The sequence below is a fragment of the Panthera tigris genome, chromosome B4, assembly GCF_018350195.1.
Source record: "Panthera tigris isolate Pti1 chromosome B4, P.tigris_Pti1_mat1.1, whole genome shotgun sequence".
NCBI classification, from domain to species: domain Eukaryota; kingdom Metazoa; phylum Chordata; class Mammalia; order Carnivora; family Felidae; genus Panthera; species Panthera tigris.
Genome location: NC_056666.1, coordinates 133,502,200 through 133,528,601, shown reverse-complemented (window position 1 = coordinate 133,528,601; position 26,402 = coordinate 133,502,200). Strand labels below are relative to the sequence as shown.

Genomic DNA, 26,402 nt, shown 5'->3' with positions numbered 1-26,402 from the left:
AAAGTCAACGTGATGGTTAAATAATTATGAATAGAGGGATCCAGAAAGGTTTCTTGAAGGAGGTGATCCATGAGCTAGGCCTCACGGGGTGGACAGAATGACAGTGGAAGGATTATTAGTCCGCCAAGGCCATCTGGTAAAGTCCAGAGCCTGAGCAAAGGCCATCAGATTAACGCTTAAGATTTGTAGGGCAAAGGCATTAGCAAGGAACGGGTGAGTCACGGAGCGACTGACGGCGGGCGGGGAGACTCGGGGACAGCTCAGCTTCTTGGAGTCCCGCCCTCTCACTGCACTGCAGGGTTTGAGGCTCCGCCCCCGTCCAGCCACCCAAGATCAGATGCAATCAGAATATTCCCGCCGAGCACCACCTCTGGCCCCGCTCCTCTCTTCCGGGTTCTCTGCCTCACTTCCCGTCGCGCCCAGGCTCAGGCCCCGCCTACGTCTGGTTTGGAACAATCAGACCAGCCTGCTGCTCTCTGCTCCTCCCTATGCCACGCCCCCTCCCCACCTGGTGCAATCAGAATCAGCCTTCCGGAGTCAGCTCAGGCCCCGCCCCCGCCCCGTCAGGGCAGTCCTTCTCCCGCCGAGATCACGCCCTGGCCCCGCCCCTCCCGCGCCCCGCCTAGTCTAGCCTCTTTCCTACTCGGCTCTGGAGGCGGCATCGCTGCGCTCTGCCGCGCGCGCCGAGCTGCAGCCATGGCGGTCGCCACTGAGGGCGCCCGCAGGAAGGAGCGCGTCCTCTGCCTGTTTGACGTGGACGGGACCCTCACGCCGGCTCGCCAGGTAAGGCCCTGACGTTCAGCAGCTCCCGTCGGGAGTGTCACGTGGACAGAGAGGGCTGCAGCGACGTGACCCTGGACACCCCAGGACCGAGTGTAGGATGCAGCGGTATACAGCCCCTAATGCCCCAGGGCCGCCTACTGGGAGTGATGGGGACTCGGTCCTCCATGTCCCATCCCCCGAGCGTCTGCGCTCACCTTCTGCCCGGGAGCGTCGGGGCGGGTGGGATTCTGGAGGGAGGAGGCTGCGAGCGGGGACCTAGCTTCGCTGCCCCCGCTCAGGCCTCCTCTCGCTGAGGCCTGGTCCCCGGGCGCCCCCGCCTCGCCAGCCCGGGCACCCGCCCCTAGGATGCACCTGTAGCCCGAAGCTGGCGACTGAGCCCGGGGCTCTAGAGCCCTAGCCCAGAGCCCTCTGCGCGCACCCAAGCATCAGAGTCGCCACCTAGTGGGATTCGGGGGTCTCGGAGCCAGCCCACCAGGCCTTTACAGGCCTGGGTGGAGGTCTGTTTTCTCAAGCTCCTCACCCACTTTACCTCCCATCCCCAGTTATGGAAGGAGGTAAGGCTTCTGTAACTTTTCGGATTAGTTTTGGGCTCTGACCACCTGGATGGAGATGAGAGTCCCCAGGCCTGGTCTGGTCACTGAACATGCTGTGGCACAAGGAGGGTGGGAGTACTGCTTGTTTAAAGGCTTGTCGCCAAACTCTGCTCCACGCTCAGTTTTTCTAGCTTTGGATCTCACCCTAGATGAGCCCCCAATCTGATCCTCTCCAGCTGGGTACATAAATAAGCAGGACTCTTTCTTGTTGGCCCTAAGGGTATTCTGCCCTCCAGTCCCTGGGCATAAGGAACAGCTAAGACCCCTAGAGCAGGGAGCCAGTAGGGCTGGGTTGCAGGGCAGAGACTGATGGAAACCCAGGCCTTAGCCTCCCCTTTTAGGTCCTGAATGATTCCCCCTTCCCTATTGGACGGCCCTGGATTGGGTTCTGGGGGCACAAGGAGGTATTTGGCTGCCCTGCCTCCAGCAGCTCTCAGGGTCCTCCTCAAGGATGGCAGAAAGAGGTCAGTGGAGGGAGGGTGGCAGGGTCGAAGACACAGCCCCAGCCCCTCCCTCTGACCCTTTGCTCCACTGACCCATCAGCCTGTATAAGAACAGTGTGTTATTATTGTCCTTCAATGTTCATGCCAAGCCCTATCCTTAGTGCTTTTTAAAAGTTAATTTTTGGGCTACCTGGCTGGCTCAGAAGAGCATGCACCTCTTGATCTGGGGGTCGTAAGTTCTAGCCCCACATAGTGTAGAGATTCCTAAAAAAATAAATATATAAGCTAAAAACTAAAAGTTAATTTATTTTTTATTTTTTTTTTTTTAACGTTTTTATTTTATTTTTGAGACAGCGAGAGACAGCATGAACAGGGGAGGGTCAGCGAGAGGGAGACGCAGAATCTGAAACAGGCTCCAGGCTCTGAGCTGTCAACACAGAGCCCAACGCGGGGCTCGAACTCACAGACCGCGAGATCGTGACCTGAGCCAAAGTTGGCCGCTTAACCGACTGAGCCACCCAGGCGCCCCTAAAAGTTAATTTTTTAATGTTTATTTAAAAAATTTGTTTTAAATGTTTATTTATTTTTGAGAGAGACACACACACAGTGTGAGCAGAGGAGGGGCAGAGAGAGAGGGAGACCATCTGAAGCATGCTCCAGGTTCTGAGCTGTTAGCACAGAGCCTGATGCAGGGCTTGAACCCACGAACTGTGAGATCATGACCTGCGCTGAAATCGGTCGCTCAACCATCTGAACCATGCAGGTACCCGTAATGTTTATTATTTATTTTTGAGAGACAGAGAGCGAGAGAGGAAGGGACCGAGAGAGAGAGGGAGACAGAGGACCCTAAGCAGGCTGTGCACTGACAGCACTGAGCCCGACGCGGGGCTCGAACTCAAACCGTGAGATGATGACCTGAACTGAAGTCCGACACTTAACCTACTGAGCCACCCAGGCGCCCCAATAAAAGTTAATTTTTAATTGTACACGTATTCATAAACACTTTCTTTTGTAAAGAATGAAAACAACAGAGAAGGCTAAAGTTCCCTCTGACTATGTCAGGATCCCTGGCCCACCCCCTCCCGAAAGAAAGGTGGTTGCCTCTCCTGTGGCTTCCCTCCAGACCTTCATCTAGATCTGTTTGCTCAGAACAAATATTAAGCATTGTTTTGTGAGGCTTCTTTTATTTATTTATTTTTTTAATATTCATTTATTTTTGAGGGAGAGGCAGACCGCGAGCAGGGGAGGTGCAGAGAGAGAGGAGACACAGAATCCGAAGCAGCCTCCAGGCTCTGAGCTGTCAGCACAGAGCCTGACTCAGGGCTTGAACCCACAGACCGCGAGATCATGACCTGAGCCAAAGTTGGACACTTAACCAACTGAGCCACGCAGGCGCCCCCCCCCCCCCTTTTTTATTTTTTCCTAATTTAATGGGTGATATCATACTGTGTGTGCCTTCCTGGAACTTACTTTTAACAGTTAACAGCATGTCTCAGGACTCTCCCATATTGGAAGCACAGGCCTGCCTTATTCTGTGTAACCACAGTGTAGTATTTCAGAGCAGGTATTTACCATTCTCTGATTGATGAGCCTATGAGTTGTTTGCAGGTTTTCACTATTATAAACCATACCCCAGGAGACCTCCATATACATCCAGGCAAGAGAAGCGGAAGTTCTGGGTAACGGGGCACACGCATTTTGAGTTTTCATAGATATTGCCAAATTACCCTCCAAAATGGCTACACCAGTTCACACTCTCATAGGCAACATCTGACATCATCATTTACTACACATATTGTCAGCTTTAAAGAGCTGAAAGTTTGAAAACAGAGTGTAACTCATTAGTTTGCATTTCCTTGGTGGGGAATCCTCATGTGATTAGTCACCAGTTAATTGCTTGTTTATTTCCAAGCACTCTGGATCCACATCTCATTTAATCTTAGCAGTGACTGCCTCCATCTGGTTGCTACTCTGTTTCCCCCATTGTATAGATGGGACAAGTAAGGCAAAGAAAACAAAGCCCATTGCTCAAGATCATCCTGCAGCTGAGAGACTTTTTGAACCCATTACATCTAGTTTTGTGGTCTGGGTTCTAAACCTTGAACCTCAGATGCCAATGGAACCATGGGCTCCCTGGATTCTGAGCTCCGAGTGAGGATTGAGTGGGGGTCCCAGACATGCTGACAGCCACAAATCTTGTGCTTTCCCCAACCTGTCCCTGCAGAAAATTGACCCTGAGGTGGCTGCCTTCCTGCAGAAGCTGCGAACTAGGGTGCAGATCGGTGTCGTGGGCGGCTCGGACTACTCTAAGATTGCTGAGCAGCTGGGAGAGGGGGATGAAGGTACGAGCAGCGCCCAGAGCCGCGCCCAGAGCCACCCACGGTTAGGATGGGGGGTGCAGGGAGTGGGGAGTTCGGGAGGCTCCTGGACCCATGTGCCTTCAAAGACCCTGCCCCGATTCTGTGCTGCAGAGGAAGTAGGGGGAAACAGCGAAATACTCCCCTCACTGATTCACAGTGAGCACCTACCATGTGCCTGGCACTGTGCCAGGCTTTGGAGAAACAGGGAACAAAGCAGACAGAATATTGCCCATGAGTAGCTCACATTCTCTGCTCTCTTTGCTGAGTCTAGGATGATTTCCTTGTCTTTAAAATGCACATAGTTATGCCTGGCTGGCCCAGTCGGTGGCCCCTGCCTGGCCCCTGAAATGCATAGTAGTTAGTAATGGCTACCATTGCTGAAAATGGCCATATGTTAACTTCTTTTCATTTACTCTCACCACCAACTTTAGGAAGGGCTTGGTTATCCCATTTAACAGAGAAGGATCTGAAGTCACTCAGAAGTTGTTTTAGACCCAGAGCATCTGTTCTCAGCTGAGTTCCTGGTCTCAGCTCAGTTAGGGCAGATCCCACCAGTTCTCAAACCAGAAACTTACTTGACTTTTCCCTTTCCCGTACCCCCTCGTGCATTCTCCAGGAAGTCTAGAAATAGCTCCCTGTGTGTCCATGTCTGCGTCTCCACTGCCCCTCCATTGTCCAGGTGATCGCCTCCACCTAGACCCTGCACCAGCCTCCTGGCTGTGCCCCCCGCACCTCCTCCTCCCACACCCTCCAGCCACTTACGTGGCAGCCAGAGCTGAAAATCCCCCCATGCAACCAGTGACAGAAGCCCCTGGATGGTGCCTGGATGGTGGCGCTGTGAGATCACAGAGCAGAAATGACTCCCTCTGTTGAGGAGTCCTGGAAGGCTTCTGGAGGAGGGAGCCAGATCATGGAGTGGGAGAAGGTGGTCCAGGCAGAAGGACCTGTGTGAGCAAAGGCCCAGAGGTGTGACTGGCTTGTGTGGGGAAAAAGCTGAAAGTGAAGAGCCTAGAAAAGCAGGTTTGGGGTGGAATAAATGGGCTTTGAATGCCAAACCAAGGAGTGTGGGCTTTATCCCTCTACTTGGCTCTGGGTACCTGGTCTCACACTCTTTCTTTCCCCCTGGCCTCTACATGTCCCTGAAGTCATCGAGAAGTTTGATTATGTGTTTGCCGAGAATGGGACAGTGCAGTATAAGCACGGACGACTGCTCTCCAAGCAGGTCAGTGGCCCCCAGAGCCTCAGCCCGGGACACTTTTCCATAGTGACATAGCCTGTGGTGCCTCTGTCCTGGGCTGGGGGAGGGCACTGTGCCCGCCAAACCCAGAGCCCCCTGTTCCTTGCCCAGACCATCCAGAGCCACCTGGGGGAGGAGCTGCTGCAAGACTTGATCAACTTCTGCCTCCGCTACATGGCCCTGCTCAGGCTGCCCAAGAAGCGGTGAGACCCCTCCCAGCCTTGCATCCGGCCTTCCCCCTCCGTCCCAGGCCTGAGGGAGGACAGGGGTGGGTCTCTCAGATGGGACCTGCACGCTCCAGGGCCCCAACTTACTGGTGCGTGAATTCTTGTCTCCTGGGAGGTCCAAGGAGGCCGTGGTCCCGAATGGGGCTGGATTTGAATTCAGGGCCATTCTCCTTCTCTCTGGCTCCCTGCCCCCCTTCCTACCCCCGTTACCGTCAGTGGAACCTTCATCGAGTTCCGGAATGGCATGCTGAACATCTCACCCATCGGCCGGAGCTGTACCCTGGAGGAGCGAATCGAGTTCTCCGAACTAGACAAGGTGCCACCAACCGTGTGACCTTGGGCTGTAGGGCCTCAGTTACTCGACCTCTGTGGACCTTTGTTTTCCCATCAGTGAAACGGATTAGCAGTGGTGGTCTGATTCAACCAGTCCCCTTTTGGACACCCACCCTGTGCCATGGTCTAGGCACTTCTGCGTCTTTCCAGCATGGCTGGTTTCCCTCCACCACTAGCCACCACTTATCTAAGCCAACAGCCTAGGGTATCATTTCCACCTTCCCACCCTTGTAGGGTACAGCAGTAACTCCTCTTTTTTTTTTTTTAATGTTTTTATTTTATTTTTGAGAGAGAGAGTGCAAGCAGGGGAGGGGGAGAGAGAGGGAGACACAGAATCCGAAGCAGGCTCCAGGCTCTGAGCTGTCGGCACAGAGCCTGACTTGGGGCTCGAACTCACGGACTGTGAGATCATGACCTGAGCTGAAGTCGTACACTTAATCGACTGAGCCACCCAGGCGCCCCAGCAGTAACTCCTCTTGATTCAGCCTCCGGAGTTGTCTCAAATCTGTTCACTTATGTGTCTCTCCCCACCCCCTCCCCAATAAGCTCCTGCCAGTCTGTTCTCTAACGGTGCCACTGGGAACCTTTTTGAAGCACCTCTGCCCCCATGCACTCCCTGCTTACAGAACTTCCGTTGCTCCTCTCGCCAACTGAGCAGTGTCTCAGCCCCTCCTGTGCCGCCCTGAGCCCTGAGGGGTCTGCCCAGGTCAGGCCCACCCCTTCAGCCTTCTCTCTGCATCTGTTCTTGGCACATACCAGTATTTCTCTCGCCTTTGCATGTGCTGCCCCTGCTAAACCTTGACTTGGGTTTTGCTTATCAAGCCTGCCGCCTACCCTGCCCTTTCAGGGATGGAGTGAGTCCACCCATCCAAAGCCTTTTCCCGCTGGCCCGTCTGTGGCCTTCTCTCCCCTTTGCTGTCTCTGCTTCAACCATGTTCTCCTTGCTGATTCTAGAGATAGCAGACAGGTTCCCACTTCAGGGCTGTGCCTTCTGCCTGGAACACACTTTCCTCAGGCTCAGCTGGTCCTTTCCTCTTCACATTTGCTCACGTGTCACTTTCTCATTCCATTCAACAGTGCGTCCCCCTGCACCTCCTACTCCTCTCTTGTTCCTCCCCAAGCAGCCATCGCTACCCTCTAATACACTCTATCACCTACTTTTCTTTTTCTTTTCTTTTTTTTAATGTTTATTTGTTTTTGAGACAGAGAGAGACAGAGTGTGAGTGGGGAAGGGGCAGGTAGAGAGAGGGAGACACAGGCTCTGAAGCAGGCTCCAGGCTCTGAGCTGTCAGCACAGAACCTGATGCGGGGCTCGAACTCACAGACTGCGAGATCATGACCCAAGCCGAAGTCAGATGCTTAACCAATTGAGCCACCCAGGCGCCCCTATCACCTACTTTTCAAATCTTGGTTATTATCTGTTTCCCCTGCTGAAGCTATAAGCTGCTTAAGGGCCAGGATTTCTGTGGCTGTTCACCGCTGGATCCCCTGTGCCCAGCACGTGCCCAGCACGTAGCAAGTGCTCGAGAGAAATACTTGCTGAATGAATGAAATAGGTGGTGTTAGCCCCATTTTATGAAAGAGGAAACTGAGGCTCAGAGAGGGGAAATGCCTTGCCAAGGTCACTTAGGGAATTGGTTACAGAGCAAAGATTTGAACCTGGGACCTTGGGACTCTACCTGTTCCCCTCTGGTGTTTCCCTGAGGGTGGGTGGGACTCACAGGGATGCCTTCCAGCTCACCGACCCCCCATTCCCACTCTGGGTCCCAAGGTTTAGAATAGGCAATGCCCACAGGCATGAAGACTTTTTCTTTTTGGGGTGGTTAACACTGACCATTGGCAGAGAGCCTCTCCCATGCACATACTGAGAGGTGGCCTCTACTCAGGCCACCCAGTTTCCAATCCTAGCTCCACCTCCTGCTTGCTGAGCAGCCTGGAAAAGTGGCTTTACTACTGTGTGCCTCTGTTTTCATGTCTGTAGAGTGGGGGTAAGCATAGTTACCATCTCGTGGGCTATAATGACTAGACAAGATGGAAGTCTAAGACACTGACCCTTCCCAAAGCTCCCAGGGTCTTCTCTCGTCTTTCTGGCTCCTGTTTGCCCCCTTCTGATATTGGAGGTGGGGGGCATGAACTTCCTGATCTGTATGCCCTACACCAGCCAGGATCCCATATAAATATTTTATTCTCTGGTCCTTGAGATCCCAAGGGCAGGTAGTCCCCTTCCTCAGATGAGGACTCTGAGGCCAGAGGTTAAGTGACCAGCTCAAGTCACAGTGCTCGTCCTTGCTGACGCTGGACTTGACACAGGCTGTCCAGTGATCAGCTTGGTTCTGTAGACCAGGAGATACAGCATCCTAGGCGATGTGGGAACGTTTATTCTGAGCCTGGGACACCTTTAACTCTAACCCTGGGCCCACAAAGTGGCCCCTGGTGGGGACTCTGGGCTCCCTGGGGGCCCGCCTGCCTGCTAAGAAGGCAAAACCAAGGCAGGCAGGGGGCTCACATGCCTCCTGTCTGCTTTTCTAGGAGACGCAGGTTAGGTAGGGTTCATTTATTACCTCCATCTTTTAGTCCAGGAAATAAGCTCAGAGAAGTCAGGCAACTTGTCCATAGTCACACGGCCAGGCCTGGAACCCAGAGGGTCTGCCCTTATCTCTCAGGTTGGGTCATATCTGGCCTTATAGCTCACCCTTCCTGGCCTACTGCAGGCCCCAAACCATTGGCCACTGCCTGCCTCTCTCCACTCCACTCCTACACAATGTGGACTGACTAAAATAGTCCTGGGGACTCTGTTCCCAAGAGTCCCCAGTGACTCTTGGTTCCCCAGGATGTGTCCAAACTCCCTTCCAGGTCACCTGTGAGCTGACTGGCCAGGCTCTCATGGCCACCTGGCATCCTGCTGACCTCTGAGTACACACAACCACTTAGTAACAGGGCTCCCCATCCTCATGGGCATCTCATGCCCATCTCTGGTGTCTGGTTTGTTTTGTTGAGCTGGGCAGAGCCAACAGGACTGAGCCCTGCCCTGAAGTGGACCTTATGACCTGGGACTCAGACTGCCCCGTCCCCTCAAATTCCTCCTCGTGCCTCCACTCCGAGGCTTCCTCCAGATACCCTGCCCACATCCCCACTGGCAGGATCCGGCCCTAAGTTCAGTCATAGACTTTCTGACTCAGGCCCTGGCTCTGCCACTGAGGCTGTATGACCTTGAACAAGGCACAGCCCCCTCTCTGAGCCTCTGTTTCCTCATCTGTAAAGTGGGGGGGGGGGGGGGTCACGGTGTCTACCTGAGCTCACACGGGGCCTGGCTCACAGCAGCCCCCTGAGTCTCCTCCCTCCCCTCTTGCAGAAGGAAAAGATCCGGGAGAAGTTTGTGGAAGCCCTGAAAACAGAGTTTGCCGGAAAAGGGCTGAGGTTCTCCCGAGGTATGTCCATCTGTTAGTCCTGTGGAGGGTCTTAGAGCCTGACACAGAAGCCAGCCCAGCGTCTCGCTCCCCAGCACCTCTAGAAAGCTTTCTTGCCCCCAGTCTTCCCCACCAAAACCCAGCCCACGTCCTGCCACCCACCCAGGTGCTCAGGTCAAAAACCAAAGCATCTCCCTCAATTTTCTCCCTCACCCCTTCCCACCTGCAGTCTACTAGCAAATCCCAAGGCCCTGTATCCAGAATGGTTCTGGAATCTGACCACAGCTCACATCATCTCCTGCAGCCTCTTCTCAGGCTCTGGCTAACTCCAGCACAGCTGTCCTCCCACTGCCCAGTGTCCGGAGGGACACTCACAGAAGAGCAGACCATGCTGTACCCTTGCTCAGAGCCCTCACTGGACCCCAGGGCCTGTATGGCCTCACCCCTGCCCTGTCCCAGCCTTCTCTGGTGCTGGCACACTCCATGCCCTTCTTGGGGACTCTGCCTGCTCCCCTGCAGTTGCCACTCTGGTTTAGGCCTTAGTGTTCCCTCCCGGAGAGGTCTCCCCAACCGTGCTGGCTGGGGAGCTTCTCTCCCCCGACTCCACTGACTTACATGCTCCGAGGTGGTCTGGTTGGTTTACTGCCTGTTCTTCTCCCTGGATCGCAACTCTCGTGAGGTCCCTGAGTCTTCCGTGCCCTCTGCCAGGCTCTAAGCCGGCACTCAAGGGTTGTCGAGTGAATGAATGAGGGATCTTGCCCAAGTTCACCCAGTGGGCCACCACTTTGTTAGCCGTGTCCGCCATCCCCCACAGGAGGCATGATCAGCTTTGACGTCTTCCCTGAGGGCTGGGACAAGCGCTACTGCCTGGACAGTCTGGACCAAGACAGCTTTGACACCATTCACTTCTTTGGGAACGAGACCAGTCCCGTGAGTATGGCTCAGCCCAGGTGGTTTCTGGCCCAAATCACCCCCAGGTCAAGGCCAGGACACAGGGCAACAGAACAGGCCCCTGGGAGACTACCGGAGACCAGCTAGTGTTCACCAGCCCCATTACCCAGATTGGAAGGCTGGGGCCAGAGCTGGCTGGACACTTGTCCCATGTCACACAGTGAGTCAGGGCAGATCTGGTGAAGGCCCGGAAGGTGGGCTTCCTGGTGGTTCTGAGAGGGCAGAAGAGGCAGCTCCAGGAGCCAGTGTGGGGAGGGGGACTCCTCGCCAGGGCGCATGCTGGGCCATAGCCCTGGGAAGCTCCTTCAGGCGTTACATGTTTGTGTCTTCCCTGCCCTTTCTTGTGTGCAGGGTGGGAATGACTTTGAGATCTACGCTGACCCCCGGACCGTCGGCCACAGCGTGGTCTCTCCGCAGGATACAGTACAGCGATGCCGAGAGATCTTTTTCCCAGAGACCGCCCATGAGGCCTGACCAGGACCCACACCCGCTCTTAGGGACTTCCAGAGAGTTCTACCTGGGCCTAAAGAGGGCCCCTGGCCCTGGTGTTGAGGAAGTGGGGAGCCAGGGCCCCTCCTCCTCTGGGCTCAGGATGCCTGCCTCCTATACCCTGCTGCAAGGCCCACCTTAATGGGGCCAGGGTCCACGAGGACCACCGTCCCCATCCGGTCAGCTCCTGGTGGGACCAGCTCCGTCCTTCACCCTGACAGCCCTGGCTACAGCTGCTGCCCGTCCTTGTGAACAGAACAGATCTGCCTGCGCTGGGAGTAGGCACGTGCTAGTGTCAGACGAGAGAGCCAGCCCTGCTCGCCTGTGCCGGAGGGGTACAGAGCGCTAGGGAAGGTGCGTATTTGCCAGAACTTTCTCACAAATATTAAAGTTCCTGGAACAAGGTATGGTGTAAATTCCATCTGAATGGATGATTGGTCCCAGTCACAGATGACGTTACAGCCACCCTTTGCAGATGAGAAAAGAGAAGCAAGATGGCAGGGACTCCCTCCACTCCCCATGGGGTCACACAGGAAGTCTTTGATCCACTTGAGGGGAACAGGCCATTGAAGCCCTGAACAAGGGTTGGTTTGGGGTACCCTCCCCAGGCTCCTCCCCGGGGACCCAGACAGACAGGCAGCTCTGGGCCAGGCTGAGTCACAGTTGAGGGTTTATTGCCAGTGTTAGGAGGTGGGGGAGGGGGAGTCCGGGAGGCTGTGGGTCTCAGGGGGATCTCTGACTTGATGATGCAGGGCTGTGGGTCTGGAGGAGCCCTCCTGCCCCTCTGCCCCTCCCTCCCCGCCAGGCAGCCCTGGGCTGATGTCACCACATCCTGTCTCCCAGCAAGTGCCTTAAGGGAGGGGTGGGGAGGGCACCAATAAACCTTCCACCAAGGAAGCCAGGAAGTCCTTGTTCCTCCAGGGCAAGCCCTAGGCCTTGCTGGAGTAGCTGCAGCTCAGAGTGGGGTGTCAGGCTGGGCCATTCTCAGTTTGCAGGGGCCATCCAGCATATCTCAGCAGTTCTGGCCCCCTAGCCTTGCAGGGACTGAGAACAGGGGAGGGGGAGTCTACCCCAGCTGATCTCTCTACCTTGGGGCCTCAGGGCTCCCACAGGGCTGGGGATCCTTCTAAACAGATACCCCCTCATTCTGGGCATTTGAGCCCATTTTATTCACAGACCCAGTCTCCTAAGGGTCACTGTCCCTGGCAAGACTTCCTTGACCCCCATTTCTTTTCCCATCAAATGATGTGTTTTATGGAAAGGAGGGTCGGGGTGGGGGTGGTGGTAGGATGGAGGCAAAGCTGCTCCGTCCTGGCCTCCCAGGCCAGACCAGCCCCCCACCCAAGAGTGAACACACACACACACACACACACACACACACACACACACACCCCTTAAGGGACTCGAGAGATCGGGATCACACCTCAGCCACTGGCCTGTTGGGGCACAGTAGCCACCTACTATAGCTGCAGGAAGAGGCCAGCAAGGGGTTGCAGGGCTGGTGGTGTCACAGGCTGAGGGCCATCCTGTAGGTGCCCATGCCTGGCCCTGCCTGAGGGGACATGCGTCTGCATCACTGGGTCCTCAGCAGCCAGTGGATCTGAGCATGGGCGGAGTATCAGCAGAGCCTGTGGGTCAGGGCAAAGGGGATGGCTCCATCCAAACTGGGGGCGATGCGCCCCCACCCCTCCCCAGATCTGCGTCTTGGAGGGCGGAGGCAGCATGGCTCAGCGCAGTCCCGGGGAGGGGACATGGCCTTACCCGAGTTCATAGAGCTGTTATCAGGCTGGGGAGGAGGGACAGTGGCCGGCAAAACCAGGACCCCAAAAACTACATTCCACGCTCAGCTCCTTCTTGCCTACTTCTCCAGTATGCCAAGAGGAGAGAGCAGGTGGAAGGAAGGCTGGGCCGTGGCAGTGAGGAGGGCTCTGTCTGCCTCCAACGTTTGCCCTCTTGCCCTGCCAGAGGCTGGGAGGCTCCCCCAGAGCTCTCGCTGGCCTGGTTTCTGAGAGAAGGGGTACAGGCCACAGTGGGAGACCCCAGCCCAGGGTGGGCGGTTTAAGTACAAGCAGAGTCTGGTCCCGGGGCCAGGCCTGGGGCAGAGGCAAGGGGAACAAGCTGGCACGGTGGGCCCACTGGTGCCCCCGCCTCCCAGGCCTGACGCAGGCCTTCAAAGGCTCAGTGGACAGAAGGGCGAGGGCGTCCTGTGCGGATGTGGCAGGGAGGGGGAGGAGAGAGCGGACAAACAGAAGGCAGGTCTGGTGGCCTCCCCTTCGGTCCAGCTCACACAACAGTCACTGGTCACGGGGGTGGATGGAGGCACACGCTCACGGCCACAAGCACAGACAGACTGACGTGTACACTGAGGCCGCCCAGGGAACTGGGTCAGCCGGCGCAGCGGGGCCCGGAGCCTGAGGCTGCCCATCTACCCAGTGTGGCTCCCCACCCGCCCAGCAGCTGACCCGTGAGCCCCCCAGCCTAGGAGCCCACGACCTGGCCGGACCACGTCTCGTGGGGAGTGTGTGGGGCCAATTGTGTGAGCACCACCTCCACAGCCTGGAACTTCTGATTCTTGGGCGGGATGGGGCACATCTTGTAGGTCACTTCGTCGCCTTCCACTGGCACGTATTCTCCCTCGATGCTGGTGGGCAGGAGAGGAGCGTCAGCTCAGCAGTGGGTCCCCTTCCCAGACGGGCTGGGGGCAGCCTCCCTTCCCTTCCCAGAGTTGGAGCTCTCGAATCCGAATCCATATAGTGGGAACCCTAAGCAGTCCCTCCCCTGCTGTTTGAGGATTGAGATGTGAAAGGCACAGGAGGTCCGGAGGCCTGGAGAAGCTCAGTGTCCTCTCCAGGTTCTGCCGGGCATCAGGGCCGGGGGCCGGGCCTAGACCGCCTCTCCTATGTCTGCCCTTCAGGCTGAAAAACTCAGGGGCCAGCCCAGCCCTCTCAGTTTTCAAGATGCTGAAACAGGATCCCAGGGCTCAGCCAGTGGTTGGCTGGGGGGGGAGGGGGGGGGGGGTCCTTGCTCCAGCCTAGCCGCCCTCCTCCTCCTCCTCCTCCTCCTCCTCCTCCTCCTCCTCCTCCCATGCACCCGCAGCCCCTGCAGCAGGAGAAAGATGCCAGGAACCCAGATTTCAGCCAGCCAGGGGAGAAGCCTGGGGAGGCATTTCTTGAGGCACTGCCAGGAACCTGCAGCAGGGACCCAGCCAAGAATAGGGACACCGAAGGGACTCACTCAGATACGTGCACAAAGATGTCCTCAGATCCATTCTCAGGTGTGATGAAGCCATGGCCCTGTGAGCGTGAGAACTGCTTACAGACACCCTTGAACACTGGGCCAGCCGAGGCACGGGCTGTCCTGAGGATAGAGCAGGGGGATTAGAGCTACGGTCTGGGGACTCCACCCCCACCCCCGGATGCCCACAGCCCTCCCAGGCCCTGCCTGCAGAGCCCGTCTCAGGGCTGTGGAAAAGCCTCCCCAGGTCAGAAACTGCGCAGTTATGTTAGCCCAGCCCTCTCGTGGTCCCATTGGACAGTAAGGAGACTGAGGCCCAGAGAGGGGAACTGGCTTTCCCAGGGTGCACAGCAAGAGGGTCTCCTGACTCCCAGGGAGTGCCCCCCCACACCCCCCCAACTCTCTACACAGCACCCTCGCCTCCTGAGATTGGGCTTACATAGGCTCCTGTTGTAAGATTTCTTTTTATTTTTTTTTAAGTTTATTTATTTTGAGAGAGAGAGAGCACTTGCATGCACACGCACCATAAGCAGGGGAGAAGCAGAGAGAGAGGAGAATCCCAAGCAGTCTCCAAGTTATCAGCTCAGAGCCCAGTGCAGGGCTCAAACTCACAAACCATGAGATCATGAGCTGAGCCAGAGTCAAGAGTTGGACGCTTAACCGATTGAGCCACCCAGGCACCCCCTGTCATAAGACTTCTGAGTGAAGAATATCTAGCCTAAACTTGAGTGCCTCCTGAAACGGGGAGCTCACTACTTTTTGAGGCAGCTGTATCCTATTCACGTACTTGTCACTCATCCATTCATTCATCATTTATTAAGCATCTGCTCTGTGCCTGGCCTTGGGTTGGACATAGGGGACAATCAGTGCCTGCCATCAAAAACCTCTCCTTTACGGACGCCTGGCTGGCTCAATCAGTGAAGCATGCTACTCTTGATCTTGGGATCATGAGTTCAAGCCCCACGTTGGGCACGGAGCTTATTAGAAAAAACAAAACAAACAAACAAACAGGCGGCTGGGTGGCTCAGTTGCTTGGGCGTCTGACTCTTGATTTCGGCTCAGGTCGTGATCTCATGGTTTGTGGGTTTGAGCCCTGTGTCTGGCTCTGTGCTGATGGTGCAGAGCCTGCTTGGGATTCTCCCTCTCTGCCCCTTCCCTGCTCACTCACTCTCTCAAAAATGAAATGAAATGAAATATAAAATACTCTCTTCTTTGGCCAAGGCAAGTCAGTTTCCTTTGCAATTTCCACAAACCCCCTCCCCCCCTGTGATCCCATCCAGTGATCTATCCTAGAGGCTCAAGGCTGGTCTCTGTCTAGACTGCCCACCCCTCACCAAAGGTCAATCGCATGCTTCCATTTCTGTCCAGGTTGATGCACGTATGCGGAACACCCAACTTCCTTCACCTAATACATCTTCCAAACCCACTAGGACCTCACCTTCCCCGATGCCTGAAGCTGGGTCCTCTCCCCCTACCCTGCAGGGTGGAGGTGAATGGTAGATAAATTACTTCTGGATTATAGGCAGTTAATGGGCAAAGACTGTCTTAATCACCACTGGATCCCCTGGTCAGGTGCTCAATAAATCTTAGTGGAGTGAATGAATGAATGAATGAACACAGTAGTTACTGGAAGGTTCATACACAGCTCCCCTGGACTTGAGTGAGGACAACAGGGGTCGGAAAAGGATGGGGCTGGGGACTCGTCCTGGGGAAAGATCACTGGAGCCTGGGCGGGGGGCAGGTACTCACGCTGAGTATGTCCTGGTCCGTTTGGTGGGCAGAGGACTGGGCAGGTCCCGAGATGAGACACCTCCCCGCTCCCAGACCCTGCTGCCCTCCCGGTGGAAAGGGAAGGTGGGCCAGACAGGAGACTTGGGAGAGTGGAGTGGGGGCACTACTGGGGGTGACGTGGGCTCTGAAGTCATGGTGGATCCAGCAAGAGAGCCTGGTGGGCTCCCGGGCTCAGGGGCCGGTGAAGAACTCGGGCGTCCTTGCGGGCAGGGCCCGGCCTGGCCCTGCTCGGCAGCCGCACCAGCCACAGGCTCCGTCTGGAATGGGGAGAGAGAGGTACAGGTGAGTGTGGTCCAGGATGAGCAGATTCTAGACACCGGGCACAAGTCTGGAGCTCTGGGCCTGCTTGTGAATCCTCACACAGTGACTTCAGGACCCTGACTTAGGGTCCTCACCAGGAAGACAAAACAGTCATCTAACCTTGCTATGAGCTGAATTGTTTCCCCTAAAATTCATATGCTGAAGTCCTAACCCCCAATGTGATGGTATTTGGAGATGGGGCCTTTGGGAGGTAATGAGGTATCGGTGAGGTCACAAGGGTGGGGCCCCGTGATGGGATTAATGCCCTTGGAAGAAGAGACTCAGAAAGCTTGCTTCCTCTTTGCCAGGTGACGAACACTGCCGGAAGGGGGAGGTCTACAAAACAGGAAAATGGCTCGCACCAGAAGGAGACCGTGCTGTGCCCTGATCCTGGGCTTCCAGCTCCAGAACTGTGAGGAGTAAATGTCTGCTGTTTAAGCCCCCAGGCTGTGGTATTTGGTCACGACGGATGGTGCAAGCTAAGACTAACCTCAAAGTCCTTCCAGCTTGAAGCTTAATTCTCTCACTCTAGGGATCCGGGAGGTGGGATGGGTAAGGTGACCAGTGATGGTCTGGAACATAGTTTCGCACAAGCGTCAGCAGCTTCAAATCCACAGACCTGGGTTTGAACCTCAGCTTTGTCGCCGTAACTTCGTGACTCCAACAGTTCCATCATGGTGGGTGGGAACGCAGGCTCTGACCCAGATGGGCTTGAATCCCTCCTCCTATACCTAACTGGCTGTGCAGCCTTTGTCAACACTCTTAACCTTTGGCTCAGTTTCCTGCTCTGTAAAATGGGGATAGTGCTGGTTCTTACTTCATGGAGAAGGTTGCCGTGTGGATTTCATGACTCTCCACCTGCTTCAAACACCATGAGCGCGTGGTAAGCTCTTGAGAATGCTGGTGATTTTTCCTTAGCCCCACGTTCCTCTGCTCCAAAATGATGTTGAAGATACTCACCATGCAAGGTTGCTGCGAAGTCCACGATTGAGTGTGTGTGACAGCGTCTGGCATCTCAGAGATGCCCGATAAATTGCTGTCATCAGTGCTGATCAGTAGAAATTCCCTCATCACCTGCTCAGTGCCTGGATGACCTTGAAAGAATGCGTCCTCTATTTTCCTCTATTGGGGAAGAGAACACATTCCCTCTCCTCAGGGGTTGGGAAGTCTTAGGCCCCAGGAGACACTGCTGTGGAACCCTGGGGAGGATAGCTCAGTAGACTGAACCAGGCTGTTGGCCGAGCCTGCGGCAGGCGGCCTGGGGCCAGGCAGGACACCCAGACCAGGAGAGCACGAGCACCCCAGCCCCGCTGTGTACTAGCTGCTGACCTCGGGTAGCACTTCCACTGGCCTCAGTTAACTCATCTGTATAATGGATCTGATAAACACCACCACACTCCCTCACAGGCTATGGCCAGGCGTGGCTAAGCCTGGGGATATAAAGAAGCGCTCATAATCCACAGTCATGTAGGAGGGAGGATGGCGAGGTTCTCTACTTCCTCACCCCTGTTCTTCACTACCTCACCCCCTCACCCAAAGGCCCTGGTGCCAGAGGTAAATCCCTGAGCCTCAAGCCTATTTCTGGCCTCCATCTTGCGCCCCCACCCCAGCCTAGAATTTCCAGGGAAGAGTTTAAGGCTCCTTAGGAGTCCAGAGTCCAAGGAGCCCCAAAACACGGCATGGCAGGGCTCTGGGAGGACTGAGGACTCACATCACCCAACAGCAGGGCAGGTCTCCTGGCCGCCGTTCAAGGTCACACAGCAAGCGGGATTTTTCTGGGTCAGGATGATGAGCTGTCTCTGCTGTCCCTAGGGGTGGAGATGCTCCTCCTGCCCAGCAGCCCCCATCCCCCTCCGGCCAGGAGAGCTGCAGGGGAGCGGCCACCGCCTCTCAGGCCCCTCATACCTCCTCATGACTGCTCAAACTGAGGTGGGCTTTTTCTTCCTGAGCCTGCTCCAGGAGGCAGGGCCAGGTGTGGCATTTTTATTCCCATTTTAATTTTTTTTTTTAATGTATTCGTTTTTGAGAGAGAGAGCATGAGCGGGAGAGGAGCAGGGAGAGAGAGGGAGACACAGACTCTGAAGCAGGCTCCAGGCTCCCAGCTGTCAGCACAGAGCCTGTCGCAGGGCTCAAACCCACGAACTGCAAGAGATCACAACCTGAGCCGAAGTCAGACGCCCAACTGACTGCACCACCCAGTTGCCCCTTATTCCATTTTTAGAAGAAAAGCAATCACGCAGAAACTTATACAGGAACGTTCACAGCAGCATTTTTTATAATAGGCCCAAAGTGGAAACAACCCAAAAGTCCATCAACAGATGTATGGAGAAACACGATGTAGTATAGCCATAGATTGGAATATTACTCAGCCATGAAAAGGAATGAAATGCCAATACCCGCTCCAATACGGACGAGACTGGAAACCATTACGCTACGTGGAAGAAGCCAGTCACAAAAGGCCACATTGCGTGATTCCATCCACGTGAAATGTCCAGAACTGACAGATCCACAGAGACAGAGAGCACATTAGTGGTTGCCAGGCCTGGGGGGGAAGGGATAAAGGGGAGTAAATTCTTTTTTTTTTTCATGTTTATCTATTTCGAGAGAGAGCACATGCGTGTGTGTGTGTGTGTGTGTGTGTGTGTGTGTGTGTGAGCGAGGGAGGGGCACAGAGAGAGAGAGAGAGAGAGAGAGAGAGAGAGAGAGAATCCTAAGCAGGTTTCATCCTGTGAGCCTGGAGCCTGACTCGGGGCTTGATCTCATAAACCCATGGGATCATGACCTGAGCTAAAATCCAGAGTCAGACACTTAACCGACTGAGTCACCCCGGTGCCCCAAGGGGGAGTAAATTTTAATGGGTGCCAAGTTTCTTTCTAGGGTGATGAAAATGTCCTCAAACCCACTGTGGCATTGTTGCACAACTCTGAATATACTAAAAACCACTGACTTGTCTACCTTAAACAGTTGAATTATATGGTATGTGAATTATATTGCAATTAAGCTGTTATCAAAAAGGAAAGCAGGCGGCAAATCTACCCAAGATGCCACCACCGGGAAAGCAGGAGGCATCGGGCCCTACAGCTCACTCCGGGGTGCCTCCCTCCCCCGCGATGTGGGCATGGAGGGCAGGTGGACAGAGGTTCTGCTTCCTTCTCTCCAGGACGCAGGGCGGGCCTGCCCACTGCACAGTTTTCCCAGGGCTGGTATTGTGCTTGGCGGTGACAGCCGGTGCTGGGAGGTCTTGGGGGGGAGGGGCACAGGCAACCCACAGTGGTTTCCAGGGAGACACAGCTGAGCTGGGCCCTGCTCCCGCCAGCCAGCCAGGCCTCCTAACCCAAAGCCTCTTTCAGGGAAGGGGGCAAGATGCATTGATTACCCAGGGTTAGGGTTGACAGCAGCCCCCCTTCCTGGCCCTCCCCAGAATGGGTTCCCCATAATGGACCAGGCAGCGGGAGAGAAGTGGTTGGAATAAGAGCAATGACAGGTGCTCCTGCCCTCCAGCCCTGTAGGCCTGGCAGGGACTGCTCCCTGACCCTTGAACCCCATCCCAGCCCAGCAGCTCTCTAGAAGAAGCCCACAGTTGGCCTTAGAGCAGGAGTTAGGGCTGGGGGGTGGTGACCGGGCAGCCTCCACAGTGCAGAGAGCACTGCTCTGCGGTCTCCCCTCACCTCCTTCCTCTTCTGGAAAACGGGGAGTACAAGAAGGCCTCCTCCAGAGGACACCGTGAGGCTGAGATGTGATGGGATGCGGGAAGAACTGGGTAGGTGCCGGGTAAGAGCTTGCTCCTCCCGGACAGGGGTGCTCAATTGGGCTTAGGACGAAGGAGGAGTGGGTAGAAGGAGAGACCCAGCTGAGCTGAGCCAAGCCCACCCTCACTCTCCTCTTCCCCGCTTCCCCAGAGAATTGCCAACCCACCAGGTCCCTGCCTTGCTTCTCCTTTTTCTTAAATTCCTGCAGCTGCCCGTTAAGGCGGCTGCGATCACTACTATGTTTTGCAGATGAAGAAACTGAGGCTCAGAGAGACTAAGTCACCCACTCAAGGCCACACAGCAATTAATGTCTGAGCCAGGACTTGAACCAAGGTAGTCTGGCTCTGGAGCCCTGCAGTGGGAAGTCAGGAATCCTGGGTTCAGGCCCTGCATTGCTACTGAGGGGCTCTGCGACCTTGGACAGCCTTCCCCTCTCTGGGCCAGACCAGGGAGAAGGAAAGAAGGGGATGCCTCCAGTGCAGACCCTCCAGTGCAGTGCCTCCAGAAGAAAGGAGGCAGAAAGGGGCAGGCAAAGGCCCACCTTTTATCGTCTGAGTGCTGCACACCGTGCAAAAGTCTTTGAGGAGGCTGCTTTCCATTTCAAAATCTCCCAGTTGCCCTGAAAGGTTGGAATTACAATTGTTTCTATTTTACAGATGAGGAAACTGAGGCTTAGAGAGGCTCTAAGTGACTTGCCCAAGGTCACACAGCAGGGAAGTGACAGAGCCCAGGTTTGTCTGAAGGCGAACAGTGCTCTTCCTGTGAGGTTAAATTCTGTTCCTGGTTCAGCCAAAACGCGGCTGGAGTTTTACCAGAAGAACTTTCCCTGAGAAACTAAAGGGGAAGATAAACTCCTCCAAAAGCAAAGAAACAGATGTGTTTGTAGAACATTCGTTTCGGTTCAGACAGAGTTAGAGCCCAGCCCCCAAGGGACTCGGTATGTCTGGGAGCATCTCTTACAGAAACAATGCCCTTCACGATGAGCCAATGGACATTCAGAGGGCAGGTCGGGCCCCGGACGGCCTGGGTTGGAACCCTGGGTCTGCAGTGACCCTCTCTCTCTCCGAGCCTCAGTTTCCTCCTCTGCCAGATGGGGCTAATAGCAGCACCTGTCTTGCTGGTGGGAGGAGCTGAGGAGCTGCTGTATCAACGGTCCACCTGTGAGAGGGCATCTCCCTCTCTGATCCTCCCGGCCAAGCTTGTCTTCATTTCCCTGCATGAAGGCCAAACCCCAGCAATTCTGCAGACAGAAGGACCAGGGGAGGTAAAAGCCAAACATCAGGGCTGTTCAGAGGTAACCTGAGGTGAGGCCCTGATACGGTGTCATGGGGCCGTGGGGCTGTGGGCAGTGACTCAGCCCTGTCAGCAGGTGACTGCCGTCCTGGTGCTGGGGCTCCTCCAAGTCTCAGGTACCCCAAAAAGAGTGGGGCAGGAAATGGCTACCAGAGTCCTCTCTTGACCATGAGAATCCCTCTTGTTCCGGGCAGATTAGGAAAAGCAAACTAGCTCAACCACCCAGTGCTATGTGATCTGGAGCAAGCACTTAACCCTCTCTGGGCCTCGTTTTTCCCTTCAGCTTCTCGAATCATCACTGGTCCAGATGACTATTGAAGGTCAGTCCAGCTGTCCTCTGAGATTGTCAAAAACCCACGTATAACCGAAAGGAAACCGAATGCCAGGCATCGGAACAACAGACACGAGAGGAGACAGGCCCACCCTTCGAGGGCCCCCAGTCCAGTGGGAGGAACAGATTGACCAGAACACAGCGTGGGAAGTCCTAACATGACAAGAGGCGTGGCCACCATGTACTGATTGTTAGCCGCGTGCCAGTGGTGTGCCAAGTCCTTGGCCCCATTCCCTCAGGTAGACCCCACGACCCCCTCCCACATAATTACATTATCCCCATTCTTTAGAAGAGTAAACAGGCCCAGAGAGGGGAAGTGCGGGGTCACACGGCAGGTCAGGAGCTGTGCTTCTGCACCTGGAGAGGTTGGGGGGCGGGTTATAGAAAGACCTCTGGGAGGTGGGGGGGGGAGCTCCCTGACATTTCCTGCCCTCCCCTGGAGAAGGAAAAGCAGGGGTGCGGAAGAATCGGGGAGACAGGGCTTGGGGTTCTATTTCTGGCTTTGTGCTGACTCAGACCATGACCTTGGGTGAATCACTTGCCAACTCTGGCAAGCTTAAAAACAACTCCCCCAACAGAAGTGTCCCAGCCCCAAGTCCCTGGTATGGAGGAGCAGCCAGGGGGAGGAAAGGGTACAGTGGCTAAAAAGGGGAAGGACAGAGAACACAGGACGGCGATGGGAAGGCTTTCTGAACGTTGGGGTCTTGTCCATGGTGGGCCCAGGAGGGTGAGGAAACGGCTTCAGGACCAAGAGCCAGAAGCCAGCACTTCCCCGGCCACCCCCTCCCCCCAGCCACCAGACATTCCTTAAAATACATCAGTGCCAAAGCTGCTCCAGCAGCTGGAGGTGACCTAATTAAACCTCATTCTTTCCCCTCCTACAGTGTGTGTGTAAGGGGGTGAGGGGCTGCCCCAGCCAATACTCGAGCTTCATCGAGGCCTTTTGAACTCTCCTTGTCACGTGCCCCTACGTCCCTGGGGGGCTGTTCTGACGAAGGCCTTTGGGCTTCCTTGGCATCGGTGGGGGTGAGGATGCCAAGATGGACGGCGCAAGAGCCGTGCTCACATCCCAGCTCTGCCGGGCTGTGTGACCCTGAGCGAGTCACTTCCCCACTCTGAACCCCCCTAGACAGAGGAAGGGGTTGGTCAAAGTCACACTGGTAGCTGAATTCAAATCAGTGTGACCCCAAAGCCCAGAGCTTTCCAACGTGCCGTGCCCCCACCCCCGTGACCACGATTCCACCGGCTTTGGAGCAGGGGAAAAGCGCCCCTGCTACTTGCTGCTCCCTGCCCTGCTGCACCACACGGACGAAGGTCTGAACTGCCCCAAGCCCCCTTCCCACCAGGCTCTGGGACTTGGCTGTGCTGGTGGTGACCCGTAGACGGGACCAGCTCAGCCAAGTCCTGAGCGCCCTCTGCTGGTGCCAATCTAGGGGACCTGCCTCTAGACCAGCCTGTGGGTGTCCCCTTTCCACGGGCTGGCTGTATAAGACCCCCCTGTTCCTCCCCCCTGAGCCCCTCCACGGCCAGTGGGCATCCGTGAACATAGCCAGGCCTGGGAGGGGACTCTGTGGCCCAAACTGTCCTTCGGCCTTTCCCAGGCCCTCGTGCAAACAGTTCCTGCTTAGACCTCTTTTTTTGGAGTAGGGGGCAGACACATCCAGAGGGGTGGGGGCAGATACAGGAAACAGATGTTAGAAAGGACTTCAAGGAAATGGTGGGGGTAGGCGGAGGGAGTCTGGGTGAAGGAAACATCCAGAATTTGGAGGGCCCAGAGGCCTCTAGGATGGAGTCTGTTTGGGGGAGCCGGCTCCCCATCCTCCGGGGGGCTGGAGACCGCCCCATCCCATCGAGAGGCCTCTGCTGGAGCACATCCAGGTGGGCACGGTGCCAGGCTCTCAGAGAGGTTGCCCACCCCTCACCCCCCACCCGGGCACGCTTTCCTCCTCCCCTCCCCCAGCCCCAGCCGCTGCAGCAGTTCACGCTGTATTTATTATTGTTCTCTCGCTCAGCGTCCCCCTCCCCTCTCCCTGGGAAGAGCCTGCAGGCTGGCAGCTTGGCAGGAACCTGCTGTCTCCCTTGCGGGTGCGAGCATCACCCCTTATCTCTGCCTGGACTCCTTGTGCCGGGGCAGGGGGCACTCAGGGACGGGGCGTCCCACGGGGGGGGGGGGGCAGCCCCTGGCTTATCATCCTAGCTCTCCAGGGACTGCACCCTGGCAAGAGTGGAGGTCAAAGCCAGACCTGCAAGCAGGGGAGAGGAGTGGCCTCAGGAGAGGACAGGAGAGCTCTGGGTGGGGGTGGCTCTGAGGTGAAAATAATTACATGGAGCCACCTCTCCAAGCCAATTAACACAATTCTCCCCATCGCGTCTGGGAAGAAATAGAGTCAGGACAAGACAGCTGCTCCAGGTCCAACTGTCTGCCTGCCCTAGATGGTCCCTCCCAAGCCCCAGCCCCAAATTCCAGGGAGAAAGACCCATCTGCTGCCTGCTGCATTCTCATTTTGGCAGGAGCGCGATTATTTCCCCGGTCAGGGCTCTTCCCCTGGTTCTCAGACAGGAGGCTGCGGCTTGGCAGGTGTCTGCTGTTTCTCTGCCTCTTGAGCCAGACACAAGTCCCAGACACACACATACAGACACACACTCTCTCACAGGGAACCACACAGCCTCAGCTTCCCTTGGGGGCCAAGAGGAGGGAGGGAGGCAGGGGAGGAGGGAGGACAGGGTGGGCTCATCTACACATCCTTCTACGTCCCCGGAGTAAACCGGACTGGGCTGGGCCAGTCTCAGGGGAGGTAGCCACCTTCCGCGGCCCGCCACCTCGCGCCTCCCTGCTTCGCCCCTGCCAAAGCCAGTTTCTGGAGCTGGTGTGCCCACCTCCCCCAACCGGCCCCTTACCTCTCCCTGGCAGATGAGGTCCAGGCACTGCCTCCTGCCGCCGCCTTCAGCACTCTGCCTCTCTCGGGGCGCTTGGAGCTGGCCAGCAGGGGAGGGTCTGAAAGATGTGTTGTGTGCACGCCTGTGTGTGTGTGTGTGTGTGTGTGTGTGTGTGTGTGTGTGTGAGAGAGAGAGAGAGAGAGAGAGAGAGAGAGAGAATGCAGCACCTCAAGCCCCTCACTCACTCACTCACACACGCCCTCCTCCTGACGTCAGGAAGAGCGAGAGGGAGGGACTGGGTTGGGAGTTTGTACTCCCTGCTTAAAGGGACATGGGGCCCTGTTGCCTCTGGGCCAGACACCGCCTCCTGAGTCAGGCACAGGCTGGGCGAGAGAGTTAGCTGCGTCTCTCAGGGCCCTAAAGCTTCTTTTTTTGGAAAGTGGCTTTTATTGCCAGGCCAGGGTATAATTTGCCCTGCCAGGTGGGAGTAGCTGCTGAGGAATGCGGGGGGGGGGGGGGGGGGAGAGTAGCTGGGGCAGCCTGCATTCCTGGCAATTAGAGAGCTAGTGGGTGGGAGTGCTTGTGTGTGTGTGTGTGTGTGTGTGTGTGCACACGCCGGGGGCTGGGGGCTGTGGGGGGCTGGGGGCTGTGGCGTGGGGGGTGAGGCTGGGAGAACTGAGGTCGCAGCAGAGAGGAGCTCTCTCTGAGGATGCTCCAGACAAGAGTGGGATAAGCCGGGTTTCCAGGGTCTCTCAGACCTTCCTCTACCCTCTGGTTCCTCACAGTGTCCCCTGTCCTCCATTAACACTGACACTGTGCTCAGATCTGTCCTTCACTTGGCCGAAATCTTTGTGAACAAGGTACATGAACACTGGCAAGTCACAGAACTCATCTGTTTCTCTGGCCCCCAGTAGAAGACATTTCAATTGAATTGAATTGAATTGAATTGAATTGAATTGAATTGAAGAAGACCCTAAGGGAAGAGTAAGCTTGTTACAGGCACATATACACACACGCCCGCACTCCAGGCTGTATGGCTCCCCCTCCCTTCCCAGGGCCCAAGTTTTAACTTCAGAGAGGCCCTGGGTGTGAATCTCCACTCCAGCACCTCAGGCTATGTGCGCTTAGGAAAAACTTACTGATTCTGATCCTCTGCAGCCTTTCCGTAAAGTAGAGAAGAGAGGCCCTTTCTGAGAGGGTGGTGGTGCCAGTGCAGTACTTAGATAAGCCCCAGGCCCCACTGAAGAGGCTTCCACAAAGGGGTTTCTCTTCCTTCCCATCCTCTTTCCTCAGCCTTGGCTTAGAAGGAAGGAAGACTTTCCTGTATATATCCTTAGTCCTCCCGAGGCAGGCTGGCACTTTCAAAAGAAGTCTTATTGGAGCGCCTGGGCGTCCAACTTCGGCTCAGGTCATGATCTCATGGTCCGTGAGTTGGAGCCCCGCGTCAGGCTCTGTGCTGACAGCTCAGAACCTGGAGCCTGCTTGGGATTCTGTCTCCTTCTCCCTCTGCCCCTCCCCTGCTCACGCTCTGTCTCTGTCTCTCTTTCTGTCTCTGTCTGTCTCTCTCTAAAAAGTAAATAAACGTTAAAAATTTTTTTTTCAAAAGAAGTCTTATTAAAATTAAAAAGAGGAGGGTGTTAAAAGAAAACAATCCATAAAAATACAAATAATAACAACAGCTTGTAAGACCCACTGAGGGCCGTGTGCCAGGCAACATGCTTTGCTACCATTTAAGGCTCACAAAAAGCCAGCCATTTATTATCATCATCCCTGTCTTGCTGGCGAGGACGTGAGGCTCAGACAGGAGGGAATGGACTGTGTTCATTACCTGGTGAGAAGGATATTTGAATCCAGCGCTGTCCAAGGCCACCACACATCCCCACCCTTCCAGAATCAGGCTCAGACAGTCTAGGTTTCTGATTCACCTGAGAGACGGTGATTTGTGCATCGTTACCTGAGGCCTGGGGTTCTGTTTCTATTCCACCACTAGGCTGGGGACCCTCA

At 55.7% G+C, this 26,402-nt stretch overlaps 2 protein-coding genes across 3 annotated transcripts; one reads left to right on the top strand and one right to left on the bottom strand.

Moving 5' to 3' along the window:
* The first annotated feature begins 640 nt into the window (after positions 1-640).
* PMM1 (phosphomannomutase 1) lies at positions 641-16,510 on the top strand. 2 transcript variants are annotated; one of them, XR_006220268.1, is made up of 9 exons: positions 641-783; positions 4,044-4,161; positions 5,325-5,401; positions 5,528-5,619; positions 5,860-5,959; positions 9,329-9,404; positions 10,198-10,313; positions 10,686-11,177; positions 16,457-16,510. XR_006220268.1 is itself a non-coding variant. In XM_007079511.2 (8 exons), the coding sequence occupies exons 1-8, from the start codon at positions 697-699 to the stop codon at positions 10,806-10,808; spliced, it is 789 nt and encodes a 262-aa protein (XP_007079573.2). In that variant the 5' UTR covers positions 641-696; the 3' UTR covers positions 10,809-11,242. The 2 variants fall into 2 exon arrangements, 1 of the variants encoding a protein (XP_007079573.2); XM_007079511.2 differs by lacking the exon at positions 16,457-16,510 and having other exon boundaries at positions 10,686-11,242.
* On the bottom strand, positions 11,477-24,573 carry CSDC2 (cold shock domain containing C2). Its single transcript, XM_007079453.3, has 4 exons — positions 24,420-24,573; positions 15,807-16,105; positions 14,058-14,180; positions 11,477-13,464 (listed from the first exon to the last, which is right to left on the bottom strand). Exons 2-4 carry the CDS (start codon positions 15,980-15,982, stop codon positions 13,302-13,304), a joined length of 462 nt encoding a protein of 153 aa, XP_007079515.1. The 5' UTR covers positions 15,983-16,105; positions 24,420-24,573; the 3' UTR covers positions 11,477-13,301.
* Between the last annotated feature and the right edge of the window lie 1,829 nt (positions 24,574-26,402).